The following is a 19,635-nucleotide window of genomic DNA, read 5'->3' as shown; positions in this document are numbered from 1 at the left end:
CACAAATCTCAAATAGTAGAAACTCAAATCTATATGATAATCATTTGTAGAGAACCAAGATTGAGTTTAAAACAAAAAGCTAAAAGATTCAACAGCTCAAAAGCCTTATCGAAATAAATCCATTACAATTTTAAAGCTTGAAAGTTTCACATGATTGCTCCTCATAACACCATTGGTCTTTAACGGTACTGCAAACAAAGGAAAACAAAACCAGAAGAGTTAATCATCTTTCCAAGAGAGTGAGAAAACATCATGGACCATTCTCATGGAGATACAAAAGACAATCATTCAACATGTTTACCTTAATGAATCCGATTTCCTTGGCGTTGCTACGGAAGCACTGTCTACAGCAATTAAGACTATACTTCCTGATTAATCCATGGGAGTTTCCACACACACGGCTACAAAAATCCATGGATTTCAAACTTACCATTAGATTCCTCAAAATCATCACAAACCATGAGTCCATGACTATAAAAAACATGCTCCTACTTATTCTATATGGCAGATCACAATAAGTAACAGAGGTTATTGCATGCACATTACCAGGTGCAAGATCCAGGTCCGTATTTTTTTAGGATGAGAATTCCAGACGTTGGAGTGACCCATGATTTTCGATTTCTCAGAGCTCGAAGCTAGAAGACGAGGACCAACAGCGAACACTCGAAATAAAATTGAAAACCCCAATTTTCGTATGCGACGGCCCTCATAGTTGGTTTATATAGGTCCGAGCGGAACAAAACGAAACGCATTTTCATTACATGGTGGGCCGAATATTACAGGCCCACTTTAAATGGACATAAAGAAGATTTAAGACTTCTTTTTTTTTTCCGCAAGAAGATTTCAGTCAGATGAATATTACAGGCCCATTTTATATGGATTAAAGTAGCGGAAACTTTAAGTTTAACTGAATAATTTTTCTCAAATAACCTATAAATCTGAAAAGTTGATTTTAGTACATTAATGACGTTGATTTTTTTTTCTTAAAAAAAAATCTAATACATCTAAAATTTCTAGCAAACTCAAAATTTAAAAATGTTACAACACGAAAATGCTCTGAATAGTGATATGAAACTAGGAATAATCACAATATTCGCTTTTTATTTTAATATTTAGAAAATACAAACAAACAATATGATTTGGGGAAGATTTCAGTAAAGTTGTCATATTTACTATGATTGGTTCTAAGCGATTTCAAATCTTTTAAATTTGTAAAAAAAAAAACTGTCAAAGTATTAGAAGTAGAAGTTAAGAAAACGACAGATGAATATATAATGAACAAGGAACAGTCACAAATATCAGCTTCGGTGTCAAATAATAAAAATAATAATCATACAATAGACTATGACTGTTGTGAATTTATATAAAGTTTTGCATATAGATATATGTATGAAATTTGTGTATGTGGTGCATAGTTTTGTTTAATTAATTCCCCAAATACTAGGAAAATGACTTTTCCCGTTCTCCATTTTGTAATTTGTTTTATTTTATTTTATTTTGGTTGAATTTGATAATTCGATTTGTAAATCTTATTTATGCCTTAGCTGTTAACATCAAAAATTAAGACAATAAAAATATTTAAAATACATTGAACGAAAGTCAATTATAATTTAATAGGTGATAAAAAAAAACCAAAGTCAATTGTAATCTAACTGGTTACAAAACGAAATGTCAAAAGTATATAGAATTAGTTGGTGAAGAATATCCAAATTGAACCATATTTCTTTTTGGTATATGCATGTTTTTATGTATTTGATTTTCAGAAGTTAATCCAAAAAATGCTGTCAAGATCCAAAAGAGGCATATTTTAAAGATATCTAGAAGTAACTGGAATTACAATGAGCTAATATTTTAATAGAAAGAGAAAATATCACAATTACTATGAAAAATTATCTCAAATTAGTAAAAGTTATATTAGCTCTTAATATCAATAGACAATATTTCTTAAGAACTGACATATTTTTAAATATATGTTTGATGGGTTAATTAAAACAAACTAATGTCGGTTTCTTTAAAAAGAAGAAAGAAGAAGTTGTGATACAAAATGTAGGATTTTCTTTATTGGCTCATTTTTTGTTGAACTAAATTGTAGAAAGTCATCTTCCTAATAGTAACACATATTTAGGTATTTAAAATCTGCATATATAACAATAAAACAATTGAATCAATTGGTAATGTATATGTGGATTTGTCTTGAAGGTCATGGGTTCGAATCACAAAATTATGTTTTCTGTTGAAGACTCGTCGTTTGGATCAATTTCATGGATCAATTTTATTGTGGTTAATTTCTGTTGGAAATTAATCTAAGTTTCGATTTGAGATCTACTCCGGTAGCCAAAACAATCATATATTCCTCTGCCCAATATATGATTTGATCAAAATTTATCATAATGTATATATTCATGTTTTTTATCCGTTCAATAATATTAGTGTTACTTGTTGCCTATAGACTATTGTTGTCATATTTTTTTTTTGTCATACATCAATCAATGCACCAAACGTCGAAGTCAATCAAATGGAAAAAGACGAATGCACGAGGCGGACGCAAACCGTAACAAACAGTTTAAAAATGAAACTAAAAGATTCTGAAATAATCGTATGCTTATATCATCAAATCAAGAAACCATATATAAAGAAGAGAAGAGTTAGAAGTATATATTATTAGGTGGTCTTATAATTTCAAATTATTATATAGAGTAACGAATAAAAACATTCTCTTCACCTACCAATCGTCAGCCGAATCAAATTTAATTAAGATAAATCAAATAATTGCTTCGTGTTGATAGGCTAAACAGAGAAATTAGTTTGTACGTCTTACAGAGTAAAATTTCAATAGATTTAAGTGTCTAAACGGTATTTATTAAATGTTAGATGTTTGTTTTTCATAGCCACTTAGAACGGTAAGATCACAAAAAATCACTTTGTTTTTTAAAAGAAGACAACTACTTGGTTCACGCGAGATTCCGGTTTCATCGAAAAATCTAAATTTATTTTACATTATTCTGCTTTTTTTTTTGTCTCATGTTTTTTTATTTTCGTCGTTGATCAGATCAATTAAGTTCATTCAGAAATGTATATGATCCAAATATAACTTAAATCATTCAGTTAACATATGTGATTTTCTGATATAAGTTGTGCCCTTTTCTTAACAAGTTAATATTAGTTAACAGATGTGATTTTCCGATGATTCATTATTGTGTTGTGCATATCATTTTTTCTAATATATGCGTGTGGTTTGCGTCTACGTCTATATTTTAAGTGTGTCTAATAAACATACTTATAAATTTAGTATGAATAATGATGCTGAGGAATATCCGACACACGTTGTGCACCTTGATCTCTAGCTAATTATGGTTTTATCGCAAATTAATAATCTTACTTTCCAAACTTGAAGATTTCACTAATTAATGACTCCATAATACCCTATAACTTCAGCAAAAATAGCGTTGCTCTCATCTGTAATAATAGGAAAGGAGCTAAAAACTTTACATGGTTTGCTGGATAAGAATGAGTTCATGGCTATTTTATCACTATTTCACTTTCTATACGTTGTCAAATAAAGTCGTAAAAAGGATCAGTTTTTTTTTTTATACGCAATTCAAAATAAAGCAATCCGACGACCGGATCAAAAGATGAAACATTAAAACAAAAAAAAAAGCTGGATAGACACCTAGTTTGATACCGGTAATGACTAACGTTTCTTAAGAACCAAGAGGTTGACGTACGTTGTAAGCAATGTTCGTTTCGGTGATGATGTATGTCAATTAGACTTCATATGCATTATATGAATGTATTTCACATTTTCATAGTATTCACATTTATTAGGGTTAGTCTCTTTAACTAAGAAACTATATGATGCATGACAATATAGATGTGAGATACTGCGATATATATATTATCCGATATGAATAGACTTAATGTTTATATAATTTGAGACTGTATAGTTGTTTTTTGGTTTTATGTGATCTGAGACTGTATAGTTAGGACCTGTATAGGGACATCATAGCTTTCTTTCGTCTTGTTCTTTGCCAAAAAAAAAAAAAAAAATCTTTTTTCGTCCTGTATTTATGTAATATAACTCTTTCATTCGTAGTCATCTAATTTTGCATAGAAACTTAGGAAAAAATATACCTATTTGAAACAAAAATAAATAAATTAAACACCTATATGAGTTCTTTTTTTCTCATAAATATAAATAGAATTGATTGTATGGTTATTTATGTTTATGTACGGGTTGAATAAGTAATTACAAGTAATTCTGCAGAATAAACATCTAAAAAAATTCTTCATTACTGGAAAAGACAAAGCTGTTAGATTGGAATTTTATTCGTCCGATTAACTTCCGGTATTTGTTCTTTAGAATTAATATCCATAAAACAGTAGTACTAAACAAACGCAAGAAATAACTAGGTTGAAAATTACAAAATAGCGTCCATGTTAACTGAAACGACAATTTTATGAAGAATAAAAAAGTGGTTGTTTGTCTTTCTTCTTTTTTTTAATTCTTTAGGGGCATCAAATTGCCAGCTAACTACCCAACAAAGAAATTGTAAGAATTACTACTTATTAAACTAAATAATACATGTTTTTAAAAGAAAAAACAAATACTTGTTTGATATGCAATAATGTTTGGTCGTGCGTGCAAGGATTGCTTTAAAGAAGTAATCTCCTAAAACAATACTGAGTAAATAGTTCGAGCAATATAATTTTAATCTATTCTAATCATTAGTCTGGGAAAAAAATCTGATCTGATGACCCAATTGGGTCTTTCGAGCTGTGCACAGATTTTATTCTACTGAATCCAGAATAAAATAGATAAATTTTATGCAAACTATAATGTAAAGTGTATTGTATGATACTAGACATAGATCATTTTATGAAATCCTGTCAGTTTCTTCTTTATATGTTCTTCTTTATTATATCCTTTTCAGGGTTGCATTTCCTTGAGTTTCATTCTACTGTCTTTTTTTCTCTCTTTTTTTCAATTCTAGTTTGATGAAGCCATGCATCACTTTTTTGTACTACATAAATTCACACACTGACACACACGAAACGGAAATTATACAGTAAGGTTTATATATAGGTGTACTCTTAATATTTAGTAACGCAGATAGTTAGTTAGCTGTCTTCCTTAGCCAAAATATCAGGTTTGAATTGATTAAGTGTAATAGTAAGAATAAATTAACCAAAAAAAGTGTAATAGTAAGAGACTCTAATACAATTTAGTTATGCATAAGGGTCGATATTTGGTTTGTTTTGTTATTTTATTTACGTCATTTAGCTCCCAAACAGTCACCGAAAAGCTTATTTAGTCTCTTAGGCGATTCCTGCATACTCCTAAAAGGTTATGTTAAAGAGTTTAATTAGGATATTGATTAACATTTCTAATTTTCCAAGGAAATTAAACTACCTTATTCACTTAGCGAGTTAATAACCGTTTTCTTGGGATCTATATATTTGGAGTATTTACGCTCTACGACAAGAGATGAAAGCTAAGAGAACAACATTAATATATAAAAACACATTATATACGGGAATCTAATTTATTACAAGATAAATTTTATGCGCCTAACTTCATATCTTTTTGTCATTTGCTAAAATCAACTCACCAATACATACACTCTCATCTTGCATGTCACCTTTCTTTGCCTATTTTTGTTCGTTCAAATAGTTTTTGGGACCAAATACCACAAAATTACTTTTGTGAACACATGCATATGAAAACCATAAAAGAAAGAACTCATGCATATGAGAAATAATTATTGTTGTCATTCTCTACAAGATCATAATTAGAAAAGAGATTGTAATCAAATTAAGTAGATTTTTGAAAGTATATGCTCGTCGTCACATGACGTAAATCATAGTAAGTATTACATGATCAGAAAGTAAATTTCATAGACATGGTAGAAGTAAATGTCATACACATTTAACTGAGATAGATAGTGTTTTTTTTTTTAATAACAAGAATGGCTTATGAGCTTTTGGACTTTCCACGCGCACGATCTGCCGTCCAGTGGTTGACTCAACCTAACCAATTATTACTTAATATAGTTAATCCAAATAACTCAGTATCATTCTTTCTCCCTTATTTTAAAAACATTAATATGATGCAGAAACTGTCACGTTCAACAACCAGGTCTCTGATTCTCCCATTTCACATCCCTTTCTCTCTCTCTTTCATTCTCATGAACTCTTTATTTTCTGCTACACAGTTATTTTATCCATGGAACTTGACAACTTAAGCAACCAAAGACTTCGCGATTCTTATTTTAATATAAAATAACTACTAAGTTGTCAAGGGCGTTAGAGGAAGAGCTTTTGTGTTCTTAGTTTCGTAAATTAGATGGTTAATTTTTAAATGTTTCATCAAAAACACAATATCAAAAGAAAATAATAATAAATTTAAACAATATATGTAGATTAAAACTTCAAATCACAAAATAGATGGGAAAAAACCGGCCGGTTTTTGGGTCACTACAAGTTGGCGTTTTTCAAAGTATAGGCTTGATTTGTCATTTGTTTCTAATTTCGCATCAACTTGACCTAAAAGTGAATTACGCTTAATGTCGAAATATTCCATTCCTTAGTTTATTTCGGTTTTGATATAATAATTACAACTAAAAATTAGGATAATCCAAGTATTGTCATAATACACAAACTGACAAACGCAATAATTTTCTCTCGTAAGTCGTCGTACCTCTTTAATCCGTTATTGATTGGTTCAAGGTTAGATTTTTACATGATTTAATCATCGAATAGACGAGAAATATGTCTAGCCGTCTAGGTCCATAGAGTATGCATCATTTTGTAATCTATTTTAATCACATTAGCACATAAATCTAGTCAGTGCATATTCGAAAAAAAACACAGCTGACAACAAATATAGAAATTGAAAAAAAATGTAAAAGTAGAAAGAGACAATGTACATAAATCTATATCTTTGTGTTTGTGTTGTATAGGTATTCAGTATTCTAGTTAGATAATTTCTCTTTAGAAGTCGTATAGCATATGGATATGCTTCTATCTAAATATAATATATTTGAAATTTGTAAGGATTTTGGATAAGTTTTGATTTTTTTTTCTAGTCAGCGGGTGAGTGGGAAAATATCATTCTTTCTACTCAGACCCAATAGTTTCTCGATTGTTTGTTACTTTGTAAAGTAAAAAATGCTTAATACTTTAATGCGTTGTATAATTATGCAGAATTTTAGTTTAAGCTATAAATTATAATACACTTATAGCTAATCAATATATAGGAATATTCTTACTATATGTAGAATATTGGAGAATTTTTTTTTTTACTATTAAAATAAAAATAAGTCTTGCTTATATCATGGCAGGTTGAACTATATGGGGACCTAACTACATGTCATTAGGGGAAAAACATTCATATCATAGGTATCATATGACGTTATGATATGAAGTTTTTTTTAAGGTGGATCAACACTTGTGAATTGTATTTACTCGATACTCAACATCAAAACTCGCGATCTCAACGGATTGGCGCAATTAGAAAGCAGTTTATGGGGTCTAACCGTAAGTTCAGTGTTCCCAAGAATTTGAATCATAGTTGTGTGCAAAAAAACTCATTAATATAAACTATACGTTCATGAGTTTTTAACACATCTACTATTTCATCGAGTGAGTTTGCAAAAAACACTTTTGCTAAGAAATCTGTTTATCTCTTATTACTCGGATGCTAACGAAACATGGAAGTCGATAAAATTATAATGAGCTAAGCTAAGAGCTCTTCCAATTTTGATCCTAAATATGCAGTGAATACGGCCACCACAATCATTTCTCATATGAACTAGTATATCAACCAACTATAATCTTGTTTTTAACTTAAAACGATGTATTTAACATATATAAGTGAAGCCATTAACAAGCAGAAATGCAGAATCATAAACGACAAACGACAAATATATATTAAACTTAATGTTCGATGACCAAGTTGCAGAGAGCCCACCATAATTAGCTGTCCATATCTAATGGTATCCCAGACTTGGTTATTTACAAATTAATTAGAAAGATGATTAACTAGTGTCATTATGTGTTGACATTTATTTATCCACTATCTCTCATGTTCTCTATATATACATTCCAACTCCTCTTCCTCATTCCCTCACTTCTCACAAGACTTCCAACTAACAATCTTCTTAATTAAGATTAATCTCTTAATTAAGACGCTTAGTTAACAAAACATATAAAAATGGAAGCCATGGGAGAATGGAGCAACAACCTCGGAGGAATGTACACTTATGCAACCGAGGAAGCCGATTTCATGAACCAGCTTCTCGCCTCTTATGATCATCCTGGCACCGGCTCATCCTCCGGCGCAGCAGCCAGTGGTGACCACCAAGGCTTGTATTGGAACCTTGGTTCTCATCACAACCACCTTAGCCTCGTGTCTGAAGCCGGTAGCTTCTGTTTCTCTCAAGAGAGCAGCAGCTACAGCGCTGGGAACAGCGGATATTACACCGTTGTTCCACCCACGGTTGAAGAGAACCAAAATGAGACAATGGACTTTGGGATGGAAGATGTGACCATCAATACAAACTCATACCTTGTTGGTGAGGAGACAAGTGAGTGTGACGTTGAGAAATACTCTTCTGGAAAGACTCTTATGCCTTTGGAAACCGTAGTGGAGAACCACGATGACGAGGAAAGCTTGTTGCAATCTGAGATCTCTGTGACTACTACAAAATCTCTCACCGGCTCCAAAAAGAGATCCCGTGCCACATCTACTGATGTAAGTCTTTAATTTTCGAACTGGTTGGCAATTAGCTAGAGAGATCACATTTGGTTTAGTGACTAATATAGAAACGGTTTGCCATGGACTCAGAAAAACAAGAGAGCAAGAGTGAATAAGAGGGCCCAGAAGAACGTAGAGATGAGTGGGGATAACAATGAAGGAGAAGAGGAAGAAGGAGAGACGAAGTTGAAGAAAAGAAAGAATGGGGCAATGATGAGTAGACAGAACTCAAGCACCACTTTCTGTACGGAGGAAGAATCAAACTGCGCTGATCAAGACGGTGGAGGAGAAGACTCATCCTCTAAGGAAGATGATCCCTCAAAGGCCCTCAACCTCAATGGTAAAACAAGAGCCAGTCGTGGTGCAGCCACCGATCCTCAAAGCCTCTATGCAAGGGTAAATTGCTTTGTTTGTTTCCCACAAAAAAGATAAAATATCAAATTTTTATGGAAGATTATGTTTCAAAAAATTAATTTGGTTTTTTATTATTTTTTTGTCGTGCAGAAAAGAAGAGAAAGGATTAACGAGAGACTAAGGATTTTACAAAATCTCGTCCCCAATGGAACAAAGGTAAAAAAAAAAACTCATGCAAACGTTTAAACATGCAGAAGATATGGCTCTTTTACATGCAAATTCATTAATTATACAAGAAATTGTTAATAAAGATTCTAAACATTTACAATTGCTTAAATACGTAACAGGTCGATATTAGTACAATGCTTGAGGAAGCAGTTCATTACGTCAAATTTTTGCAGCTCCAAATTAAGGTAAGCAAGGGTTTTAAATACAAATCGTTTTTTTTTTGTACGTTCAATTGTTATATGAATATGATCTAACTAATATTTTAAAATATAATTACGCAGTTATTGAGCTCTGATGATCTATGGATGTATGCGCCGATTGCTTTCAATGGGATGGACATTGGTCTCAGCTCACCGAGATGAAGCAGAAAACTTGTGATTTTAGTTGGATATTTTCTCTTATATATAACCAAAAATGTAATATTCTTTTTCTTTTTTAATATTCTCCGCCTTCGGACGAGTTCGATTATAAATTCTCGTACGATGTTCAAATATGAGAGAAATGGAGAGTCACGTTCGATTTTTTTTATACTTTCATTTTCTTTTATATCACATATTTACATTTCAATTCTTATGTTTCATCTGTTCAATCGATAGTTTTAATACTTATCAGGATCATAAGATCTATACCTTAAACAGTTTACACTCAATCTGATCACCGTTTTATTTAATGATCAAGGGACATATATGATTATTTTTAATCTGATCACCGTTCGAAGAATACCTAATGAATGGAGAGTTATTATTATAATATTAAAATAAAAAATAAAAAATGAAGAGGTCTGACAAACGAATGAAGAAAGGTCTGACAAAAGAGGTAATAGTTGAAAATGTGAATGTGCTAATAATAACTTAACAAAGTAACTTCTATTTAAGAAATGTGAATGTACATCATTTTGGTTGAAATGTGTGTGATATTTAATATTTAGGCGGAATTTGTTTTCATTTTTTTTAGGCTTAATTAAAATGGTAAGTTCATTCCAAAGAAAATCCTTTTTCACTAGGAGTAAAACCCTATTTTACAAAATTAGTTGTGATGCGAAAAACAAATGCTCATCAATTAATCAATGCACTCATTTGTGAAGGATGAAATATCAAATATGACCACTTAAAAACTTCGGCCGCAACATTTTCTTTCTCACACGTATATTCATGAATGAGACCAATTCATACTTTATGTTTAGTTTATAATTTTACAATGGAATATTCAGTACTAATTTTGCGTATATGATTTTCCACTGTCGGATTTATAAAAAAGTATAATTGTTCCCATGCAATAGCTGTGTTTAGACCTTATAGTATATAAAAATAACAGTTATACCTTGCCAAAAGTTCGAATATATGATATATAAAAGGATATTAAATTAGTTTCTTGAGATATCTATCTAATAGTCCAAAGCATTTAAAAGTGGCTGGAATAGCATATCCAACTTATTTCCCCACTAAAATATTATCGCAATCAATCATATTCATGGCAATCAATATCAGATATTTGATTTTTTATTTCTGCTTAATTGATGGATTTATGACAAATTAAAACTACTGTTGCGAAGAAAAAAATTACAACTACTGTTCTACAACTTTATCTATATTTTGAACGGCCAATTTTAATAGCAATTATGAAACCCTTATAGCATTGAAATCTAATGAATATCTAATTTTATAGTATTTCAGTCTTAGAATTTATTGAAAAACCCATCAAAAACAACAAATAAAACGAAAAAAACTGTACTACTTCTAAATGTGTCTCATAGAGAGGGTGATAAAAGTTGCATTGCTTAGTGCCTAATCGATCGATCAAATAGTACATGTAATCAGTACAAAACATATATAGAATTAAGTACCATTCTTTTTGCCTACCATAGTATATAGTAACCAAAAACTATGGACAATACTTTCAACTTGAAAGTTTCAAGTTTCAACGAGTGTTTTTTTTAGATAATTTATTTTAAATGTTAATTTTTCTATTGTACTATCATATCTTACCATTTTTTTTGTCCTTTCTAGTTGTATCACTATCTATTTTATGATCTTAATTTGTTTTGTAACACCATTATTTTTTATATTACTAGAAATTTTTAATGAATTTAAAATAAAAGTTCAGCTATATTATAATAGGTAGTCTAGTTCAAGGACATAGATTGATAGATAAAAAAAATGCTTAATGCAAAATTGTATATAAAAATATTGTAAAATTGCCGTGATAGTTTTCAAAGTAGAATTTGACTTTGGCTTCTGGTCACTTCTTAAATTACGGGTTGACTTACGTTCATGGAATTATTATTTTTATTTTGTCAACCGGTTCATGAATATATTTGTATGGTTGAAGTTTTTTTTTTTGATGTTAACAGCTACAGAAAATGTTAATTATTGAATAACTTGAATTTGTTTTACAATTAATATAACATTACAAATTAGGAACAAGTCATATAATTTTTCTCATATACTACAGTTTTATTATATAAGAAAATTAAAATAAACAATTTTTAAAGATATTTAACAAGACAATACTTAAAGATTAGTTCATTATAATACTTTAAAGAGTTTTTAGAATTTCGTAGTCTGTTTGCGCCAAAGCCCATAAACGGCGACTGTTTCTCCCTTTGTACCTTTCTCATATTGTTTCTCTTTATATAATTAAAACTTTGGAATAAATACGCTCAAGTATAAGTTTTCACTAAAATATACTCAATTCGATATAATTTATAATTACAAGAATCAATCAACATTATTTATCGAAATGACAGCTAATAAAAAAACCTTCCAATTTTTTTTATTTTTTATTGTCAAAACCTTCCAAATTCATAAGAAACAAATTATATATACACTACTTTTTCTTAATACTTTTTTTCTTTTAGTTGTGTGTTTAAAACTTTTATTGGACCAACCAACTAGTTCACAGTATACTCCAATCGTGATGTAGGAGACAAGTACACCAAAGATTAACATCATCAATACAAAGTTACAAACTATATGTGATCACCTTCATGACTATAATGCTTTAACCAATTTTCTCTTTTGATTTCTAGAATCTAGACCCTTCATCGTTTGGTTCAATTGTTGAATCATAAGCTCGTGAAATTCTAGAAATGTTTTGACTGATCCTATAGACTAAAGGTGAAAGTGATTGTACTTAAACAAAAAAATTAAAAAAAAAACCTCTAATATTAACTAGTACTTTTTTTTGTTGCTTTGTTATTAAAAAAATATAACTCTTTATTTGGGAAAAAAATATCTGTAACCAAAAAAATATACGAAACAACTTAACCGTCTGTAACAAATTGCCGAACCGACTAATTGAGGAGCAAGGGCAAATTGGTAATTTCGTTTAGATTTCCCGCTTCTTTCATCATCTCCAATTTCTCACTTCTCGAGTGTTAACAAATTACAATCCCAGACGAACTAGATCAGAAGAAGGAGAGAAGAAGAGAAGAGGATGAGGTTCCTCGGAGACTACAAGTTCGCTTTACTTACTTGCTCCGTTATCGCTCTCAGCATCTACTTCGCGATTAACGTCGAATTTCGTTTCGCGTACGATTCACCGGGAACTCGTACCGGAGTTAAGGTTTCCGAGAAATCTCCCTTCGACGACGAATTCATGTACATGTCAATCGCTGAAGATATCGATCGATCTTACCTCCACTACGATTACTACCGTGAATCTTGCCCTACCGCCGAGAAAATCATCGCGAAAGCTATCAGAGATATCTACAATGTCACACCCAGCGTAGCTCCGCCTATTATCCGTCTCCTCTTTCACGATTGCTTCATCGAGGTCAGATTTTCTGATTTCTGGCTTTCCCTTTCTTGTAATTTTGATTTCGCTAAGCTAGATCTATGGAAGATTGTTTGGGATCTTGTTTCGGGAATGTTTGATTGTGATGTCTCTGTATCGGATTTGAATTCATCTCTGTTAGTGTAATTATGCTTGGTCAGTAGATTTTTAAGTGTGAATCTCTCAATCTTGGCTACGGATATGCAGAACTCATGTGTTTGATACTCAGATTTGATGTTATTAGCATACTTTGTGAATCAAATACGGATATGCACAAGTTATTTGTTTGATCCTCAGATTTGCTCAGTTTTTAATATCAAATTCTATGTTTTCTTTAGCACTTCTTGTAGTTTGCTCATGATGCTATTTGGGGAACTGTGTTTTTGCTGCAGGGATGTGATGCATCAGTCCTTCTAGACGCAGATGAAGCACATACTTCTGAGAAAGATGCATCTCCAAACCTATCCTTGAAAGGGTTTGATGTGATTGACGCCGTTAAGTCTGAGCTAGAGAATGTCTGTCCCGGAGTTGTTTCCTGTGCTGACCTACTTGTATTGGCAGCTAGAGAAGCCGTCCTAGTTGTAAATTTCCCCTCTCTCACTCTCTCTTCTGGTTTGTGCATGTTAATAGTGCTGCAACGCTTGATCATGTCTTTGAAACTATCAGGCTGGTGGTCCATTCTATCCCCTAGAAACTGGAAGGAAGGATAGTGCAGCAGCCTACAGGGATTTTGCAGAACACGAGCTTCCTGCACCAGACGCTACTCTGTCGGTGATTCTTCAACGTTTTTCTTTCAGAGGATTCAACGAGAGAGAAACCGTCAGCTTATTCGGTAATTTCTCACTTTTAGATGTCAGCATCTCTCTTTGTTTAGCTAAATCTTCTCCGTATTGGGGTATATCACTTCTTGGGAGTGGCTCTCTTTGTGACATGATTCTTTTCTTCTGAATGATCTTAATGCAGGAGCACACAGCATTGGCATCACGCATTGCACATTTTTTAAGAACCGCCTCTACAACTTCTCAGCAACCGGGAAGCCTGATCCTGAACTCAATCCAGGGTTCCTCCAAGAACTGAAAACGAAATGCCCCTTCTCTGTCTCGACTTCATCTCCATCTGCTCCCCCTGACATTGGTTTACCACCGTCCTTACCTGCATCAGATTCCGAAAACAGCTACGGTATGAGCTCAGGAAACAGGAATGATGAAGTGATCGACTTGAGCTACAACAATGAAGGAGGTGATGAAAATTTTGGAACACGATACTTCCGAAGACTAATGCAGAATAAAGGGTTGATGTCTTCTGACCAGCAACTAATGGGTAGTGAAGTGACTGAGATGTGGGTGAGGGCATATGCTTCTGATCCGTTGTTGTTCCGCAGAGAATTTGCTATGTCAATGATGAAACTTTCAAGCTATAATGTCTTGACTGGTCCTCTAGGACAAGTGAGAACAAGCTGCTCAAAGGCCCTCCCCAGGAACTGATCTCTCTTTTACCACTTTAGCGGACTCCTGTTGATAAGATTTGATTTTGTTTTCGAATATATGTAGTAACTGAATTGAGGATTTTGAGTTTGATTTCAGAAGGCTGATAAATAAGTTGAGAGTTCAATCCCTCATTGTGTATGATAACCATCACCAATTTTTCTACTACATTTTTTGGCTCTGACCTCATTTATCAAATTTTGATAGGAAAATGTCACTTTGGTTTGTGCCAAAAAAGGGCAGGCTCTGTTATATTATTGACGGCAGAAAATGGTAGGCATGCTTAAACGTATGAGTTAGTGTTAAATTAGGTAGAAAAATGACAAGCTTGGTATATAACGTTCAATAATATAAGGAAGATGTGGCAGAGTTAGTGTTGAGAATGGGCTAGTCTACTTGTGTTTAGGCCCATATATATAAGGCCCATATATATTTGAAGACCACAAATAACTAGGGTTTACAAATTTGGTTATATAGCTCTCTCTCTCGAGCCGCACATATTTCGTCTTCTTGATCTAATCGCTTTGAGCTGTTAGCAGAGAGCAGTCGACAATCATGGGTCACTCCAACGTCTGGAATTCTCATCCTAAGAAATACGGTCCTGGTTCTCGCTTATGGTACTATCTTTTTCTCATCTCTCGGCTTTCTTTTCTTTTAAAATAAAAATTCTGTTTAGTTTAGAGAAATTGGGATTGCCTAAGAACTTTTATCATGTTTATCATTCGAAAGATTTTCAACATAGGAAGATTTTTTATCTGAACCTGATCCTTATTGATTATGTGAAACTTTTGATGTGAAATTTTGCTTAGGGATAGTTAAGTGTGGTGGTTTAGGTGTGTAAAGCAGAACACTTTATCCATGAAGATCTTGTATTAATCTTAATAGTTTCCATGGGATAGAAAATTGATATGTTCCTCCGCTCTGTTTGAGTTGACTTGTTAGATTTCTTCATTCCATTTTTTACTTTAGTTTACGTTAAAACATTGTTTTGTGAATAAATATATGGATTACTGTTAATAGTTGTGTTGATTTGGAGCATCTTAAACATTCATGTATTTGTTTTGTAGCCGTGTGTGTGGAAACTCCCATGGGCTAATCAGGAAGTATGGTCTCAACTGCTGCAGACAGTGTTTCCGTAGCAACGCCAAGGAAATCGGATTCATTAAGGTAAATACTTTTATGATTTATCAGTCTTCATTGCCATTTTTTCAAGCTCTTGGATAGATTATTCATTGCTCTGGTTTTGTTTTGCCCTTTTCTTTGCAGTACCGTTGATGATCGATGTTGTTCACACAGGAGCATCATGTCTTTTGAGTTTTAAACTTTGCGTTGAACTTGTAATCGATTTATCGACATTGAACTAATTTGATTATGTTTTTGTGCTGTTGAATCTACAAGTTACTTTGTTCTACTATTGCTTATAAGTTTATCAGATATATTTGCTTAATTGATTAGAAGAAATCCCTATTGAATGTAACTGAAAATTGTTAAAACTCACCTGGAAGTGGTAGATGAATGATATGTTTCTTACAGTATTTGGCCACTACAGATTCTATCGAATTGGTGGTCTCTTTATATCTTCTTATGCATGCTTGAAATTATGTTAACTTTCATCAGTAGCGTGTACTTCTAGGTTTTCTTAGTATATGTACTAAATGAATTGGATATTTCCTATTTTGATTTTGTCATCTTTATTTTACGTTAACAATATATTCAATGCTTAAAGCACACAGATATAATTTCATTTTATATAAAAAATAAGAGACTACTTTTTCCAATTTTTGTATCTCAAATAAGGCGCACTCCTTTTTATTGATGAAATTATGTCAAAGCATGACGATTACTAATTATGATAGACATCGCTATTTTATGGTTTTGTGTTTTGTATTTTTTTTTTATCTTCATAATGTCAAACAATAGCTTTGGTTTTGCTGTTACCTGTTAGATTGGTTAGTGTGTATTTCTTTTGGGAGCTTTATCGTTTTAAGTACTATTATTTTTTTCTTACTATGTTTGTGTATTTGTTTCTTATATCTTGCATCTGTAAAAGGATGATAGTTGTGAGAAGTTTTGTTCTGAAGGTTAATATGCTTCTATCTATAGTTATGGTTATATCTTGAATTTTGTTTTCCAAAACTACGATGGTAACAAGTTCATAATAGTTAATATACATATCAAGAATAGTAAAGTTTATTTTTTAACGTCTAAAAGTAAAAACTTCTTTTAGTTCAATTAATACATCGCGATTATCAAGAATAGTAAAGATTTCCACTATTTATCACTGGAAAATTCATACAACAAGATATACGAAGGAATTTACATCTCCTTCATCATCATCGGTTTCTTCTTTTGATTCCACAATGAAGCGTTTGCTGCTGCTTGTTGTCCTCTGCAGCCTTTCTCTATCAAGTTGTTCTTCATTCTCGTTAATGTTTTCTCACTTTTGTTTGAAGGAAAAAAGAGTATATATAATGTTTTTGTCTGAAAACATTTGCAGGGTGTGAATCAAAAGTCGTGCCGTATGATTATTCTGCAACCATCGAGGTAGCAATTGCTCTGTCTATTTACCTGACCTTAGAGAATGTTCGTTGTAATTCTTGTTGTTATAATTACTCTGTTTGTTTTGGTGCAGTGTCTAGAGATACCTTTAAAACCACAGTACAATGGAGGAATCATCGTCAGCCCTGACGTACGAGATGGCACCCTAGGCTGGACACCATTCGGAAACGCGAAAGTCGATTTCAGAAAAATTGGAAACCATAATTTTTTTGTTGCACGAGACAGGAAACAACCTTTTGATAGTGTCTCACAGAAGGTTTATTTGGAAAAGGGACTTCTCTACACTTTCTCTGGTAAAAATAATTCTGATTGTGTTCCTTGCACCACACTCTTTAAGATTTTGTTCCAATTCTAATCTGATGTATTTTGTGTTCCTCGTAGCTTGGTTACAAGTAAGTAAAGGAAAGGCTCCTGTGAAAGCAGTTTTCAAGAAGAATGGTGAATATAAGCTTGCTGGTTCGGTTGTTGCTGAATCCAAATGCTGGTCCATGCTTAAGGGTGGTCTCACTGTTGATGAATCTGGTCCTGCCGAACTCTATTTTGAGGTATATTTTTCTGTGAATTGTTGCCAGTTTCTGCGTTCCGTGAATTTATTTTTCAGCCATGCTTAGTCCTGTTTCATTGTTCATGTGTAGAGTGAAGACACAACTGTTGAGATTTGGGTTGATAGCGTCTCGTTGCAACCATTCACGCAAGAAGAGTGGAACTCTCACCATGAACAAAGCATTCAGAAGGAGAGAAAGAGAACCGTGAGAATCAGAGCCGTGAACAGCAAAGGCGAGCCAATACCGAAAGCAACCATTTCCATTGAACAGAGGAAACTCGGATTCCCATTCGGGTGCGAGGTAGAAAAGAACATTCTTGGGAACAAAGCATACCAAAACTGGTTCACTCAAAGATTTACAGTGACAACTTTCGCGAACGAGATGAAATGGTACAGCACAGAAGTTGTAAGAGGCAAAGAGGACTATTCAACGGCTGACGCGATGTTGCGATTCTTCAAGCAGCATGGGGTTGCTGTACGTGGCCACAATATTTTATGGAATGATCCTAAGTACCAACCTAAATGGGTGAATGCTCTGTCTGGTAACGACCTCTACAACGCTGTGAAACGAAGGGTTTTCTCGGTGGTCTCACGATACAAAGGCCAGCTTGCGGGTTGGGACGTTGTGAATGAGAATCTCCATTTCTCCTACTTTGAGGACAAGATGGGTCCTAAAGCCTCATATAACATCTTTAAGATGGCGCAAGCTTTTGATCCTACGACAACCATGTTTATGAATGAATACAATACGTTAGAGGAATCAAGCGATTCAGATTCTAGTCTAGCAAGGTATTTACAGAAGCTTAGGGAGATTAGATCTATCCGAGTTTGTGGTAACATATCTCTAGGGATCGGTCTCGAGTCTCATTTCAAGACTCCTAACATTCCGTACATGAGATCAGCTCTTGACACTCTTGCCGCTACTGGTTTGCCTATATGGCTTACTGAGGTTGACGTCGAAGCTCCTCCAAATGTCCAAGTAATTCATATCCTCCACCGGCTACTGTTCTGGTTCTTATGAGCACTTCTTATCTATATGTCTAATGTTGAGTTTTCTTGCAGGCCAAGTATTTTGAGCAGGTCCTAAGGGAAGGCCACGCACATCCGCAAGTGAAAGGAATAGTGACGTGGTCAGGTTATTCTCCATCAGGTTGCTACCGAATGTGCCTAACCGATGGAAACTTCAAGAACGTACCCACTGGTGACGTTGTGGACAAACTTCTCCATGAATGGGGAGGCTTCCGCAGACAAACCACAGGTGTCACTGATGCTGATGGATACTTTGAAGCTTCTCTCTTCCATGGTGACTACGATCTCAAGATTGCTCATCCTCTCACCAATTCAAAAGCTTCTCACAGCTTTAAGCTGACTTCTGATGTCTCTTCCTCACAGAATCAACCATCTTCTTTTGTCTTTCGTGTTTAAGAAGCCAAGTATAAAACTACTTTATAATTGAGCTAGCTAGTTTGATTCTTTAGTCAAGAATGGTGGCAAATAGTCTGTTTTGTTATTATTCTAGACATGGTACATATTTATAGCCGTATCTCTGGAAACCACCAAAGGCTTTATCATGAGCACCAATTTGTTGGGTTCTCAAATGTTTAAGCCTCTGTATTGTAATGACTTTTATCAATAACATTGAATTTAACTTTCTCTAACTACTTTGGAATGTCGATCGATTTATGAATTCTCGGAAGCTTCAACTAGAGGTGTTGCTAAGTTCATTAGGTTACTTCTCTCAACTATCGCGATCTGTTGTGGTTTCGGAGAGAAGCATAAAGTATCAACAAGCTTGGAGGTAAATATTCAAGTTTCATTTGCTTAAGTGCTAAATCTTTACTAGGGTTTTTGCGGATTTGAGAATTTTTGTGGATTTAGGGTTTACATATTTGGCCCCCGCGCAAAAAGGATAGTCGTTGCAAACTTTCCTAGATCTA

The 19,635-nt window shown here is 33.3% G+C and overlaps 5 protein-coding genes and 1 non-coding gene across 6 annotated transcripts; 4 read left to right on the top strand and 2 right to left on the bottom strand.

Moving 5' to 3' along the window:
- Window positions 1-179: 179 nt before the first annotated feature.
- On the bottom strand, window positions 180-670 carry AT4G33885 (uncharacterized protein). Its single transcript, NM_001342240.1, has 3 exons — window positions 547-670; window positions 302-401; window positions 180-188 (listed from the first exon to the last, which is right to left on the bottom strand). The coding sequence occupies exons 1-2, from the start codon at window positions 607-609 to the stop codon at window positions 360-362; spliced, it is 105 nt and encodes a 34-aa protein (NP_001328893.1). The 5' UTR covers window positions 610-670; the 3' UTR covers window positions 180-188; window positions 302-359.
- A 1,479-nt stretch (window positions 671-2,149) lies between these two features.
- AT4G03345 lies at window positions 2,150-2,354 on the bottom strand. The gene has a single exon (NR_144042.1). It is a non-coding gene; the product is annotated as an uncharacterized misc_RNA (transcript).
- A 5,741-nt stretch (window positions 2,355-8,095) lies between these two features.
- Window positions 8,096-9,902, top strand: RSL2 (ROOT HAIR DEFECTIVE 6-LIKE 2). The gene is made up of 5 exons (NM_119546.3): window positions 8,096-8,752; window positions 8,846-9,151; window positions 9,260-9,325; window positions 9,457-9,522; window positions 9,619-9,902. The coding sequence occupies exons 1-5, from the start codon at window positions 8,213-8,215 to the stop codon at window positions 9,697-9,699; spliced, it is 1,059 nt and encodes a 352-aa protein (NP_195114.2). The 5' UTR covers window positions 8,096-8,212; the 3' UTR covers window positions 9,700-9,902.
- A 2,870-nt stretch (window positions 9,903-12,772) lies between these two features.
- AT4G33870 (Peroxidase superfamily protein) lies at window positions 12,773-14,746 on the top strand (the record flags this gene model as incomplete). The annotated part of the gene is made up of 4 exons (NM_001342239.1): window positions 12,773-13,111; window positions 13,504-13,692; window positions 13,778-13,943; window positions 14,075-14,746. The coding sequence occupies 4 exons, from the start codon at window positions 12,773-12,775 to the stop codon at window positions 14,593-14,595; spliced, it is 1,215 nt and encodes a 404-aa protein (NP_001320128.1). The 3' UTR covers window positions 14,596-14,746.
- Window positions 14,747-14,991: 245 nt separating this feature from the next.
- AT4G33865 (Ribosomal protein S14p/S29e family protein) lies at window positions 14,992-16,220 on the top strand. Its single transcript, NM_119544.4, has 3 exons — window positions 14,992-15,212; window positions 15,663-15,762; window positions 15,862-16,220. Exons 1-3 carry the CDS (start codon window positions 15,151-15,153, stop codon window positions 15,868-15,870), a joined length of 171 nt encoding a protein of 56 aa, NP_567938.1. The 5' UTR covers window positions 14,992-15,150; the 3' UTR covers window positions 15,871-16,220.
- Window positions 16,221-16,899: 679 nt separating this feature from the next.
- On the top strand, window positions 16,900-19,357 carry AT4G33860 (Glycosyl hydrolase family 10 protein). Its single transcript, NM_119543.3, has 6 exons — window positions 16,900-17,004; window positions 17,093-17,139; window positions 17,228-17,447; window positions 17,536-17,699; window positions 17,790-18,677; window positions 18,761-19,357. Exons 1-6 carry the CDS (start codon window positions 16,956-16,958, stop codon window positions 19,121-19,123), a joined length of 1,731 nt encoding a protein of 576 aa, NP_195112.2. The 5' UTR covers window positions 16,900-16,955; the 3' UTR covers window positions 19,124-19,357.
- The last annotated feature ends 278 nt before the right edge of the window (window positions 19,358-19,635 follow it).

Source organism: Arabidopsis thaliana, chromosome 4, assembly GCF_000001735.4.
Source record: "Arabidopsis thaliana chromosome 4, partial sequence".
NCBI lineage: Eukaryota > Viridiplantae > Streptophyta > Magnoliopsida > Brassicales > Brassicaceae > Arabidopsis > Arabidopsis thaliana.
Note: the sequence above shows the minus strand (reverse complement) of the source record. Positions and strands in the feature narration are given on the sequence as shown.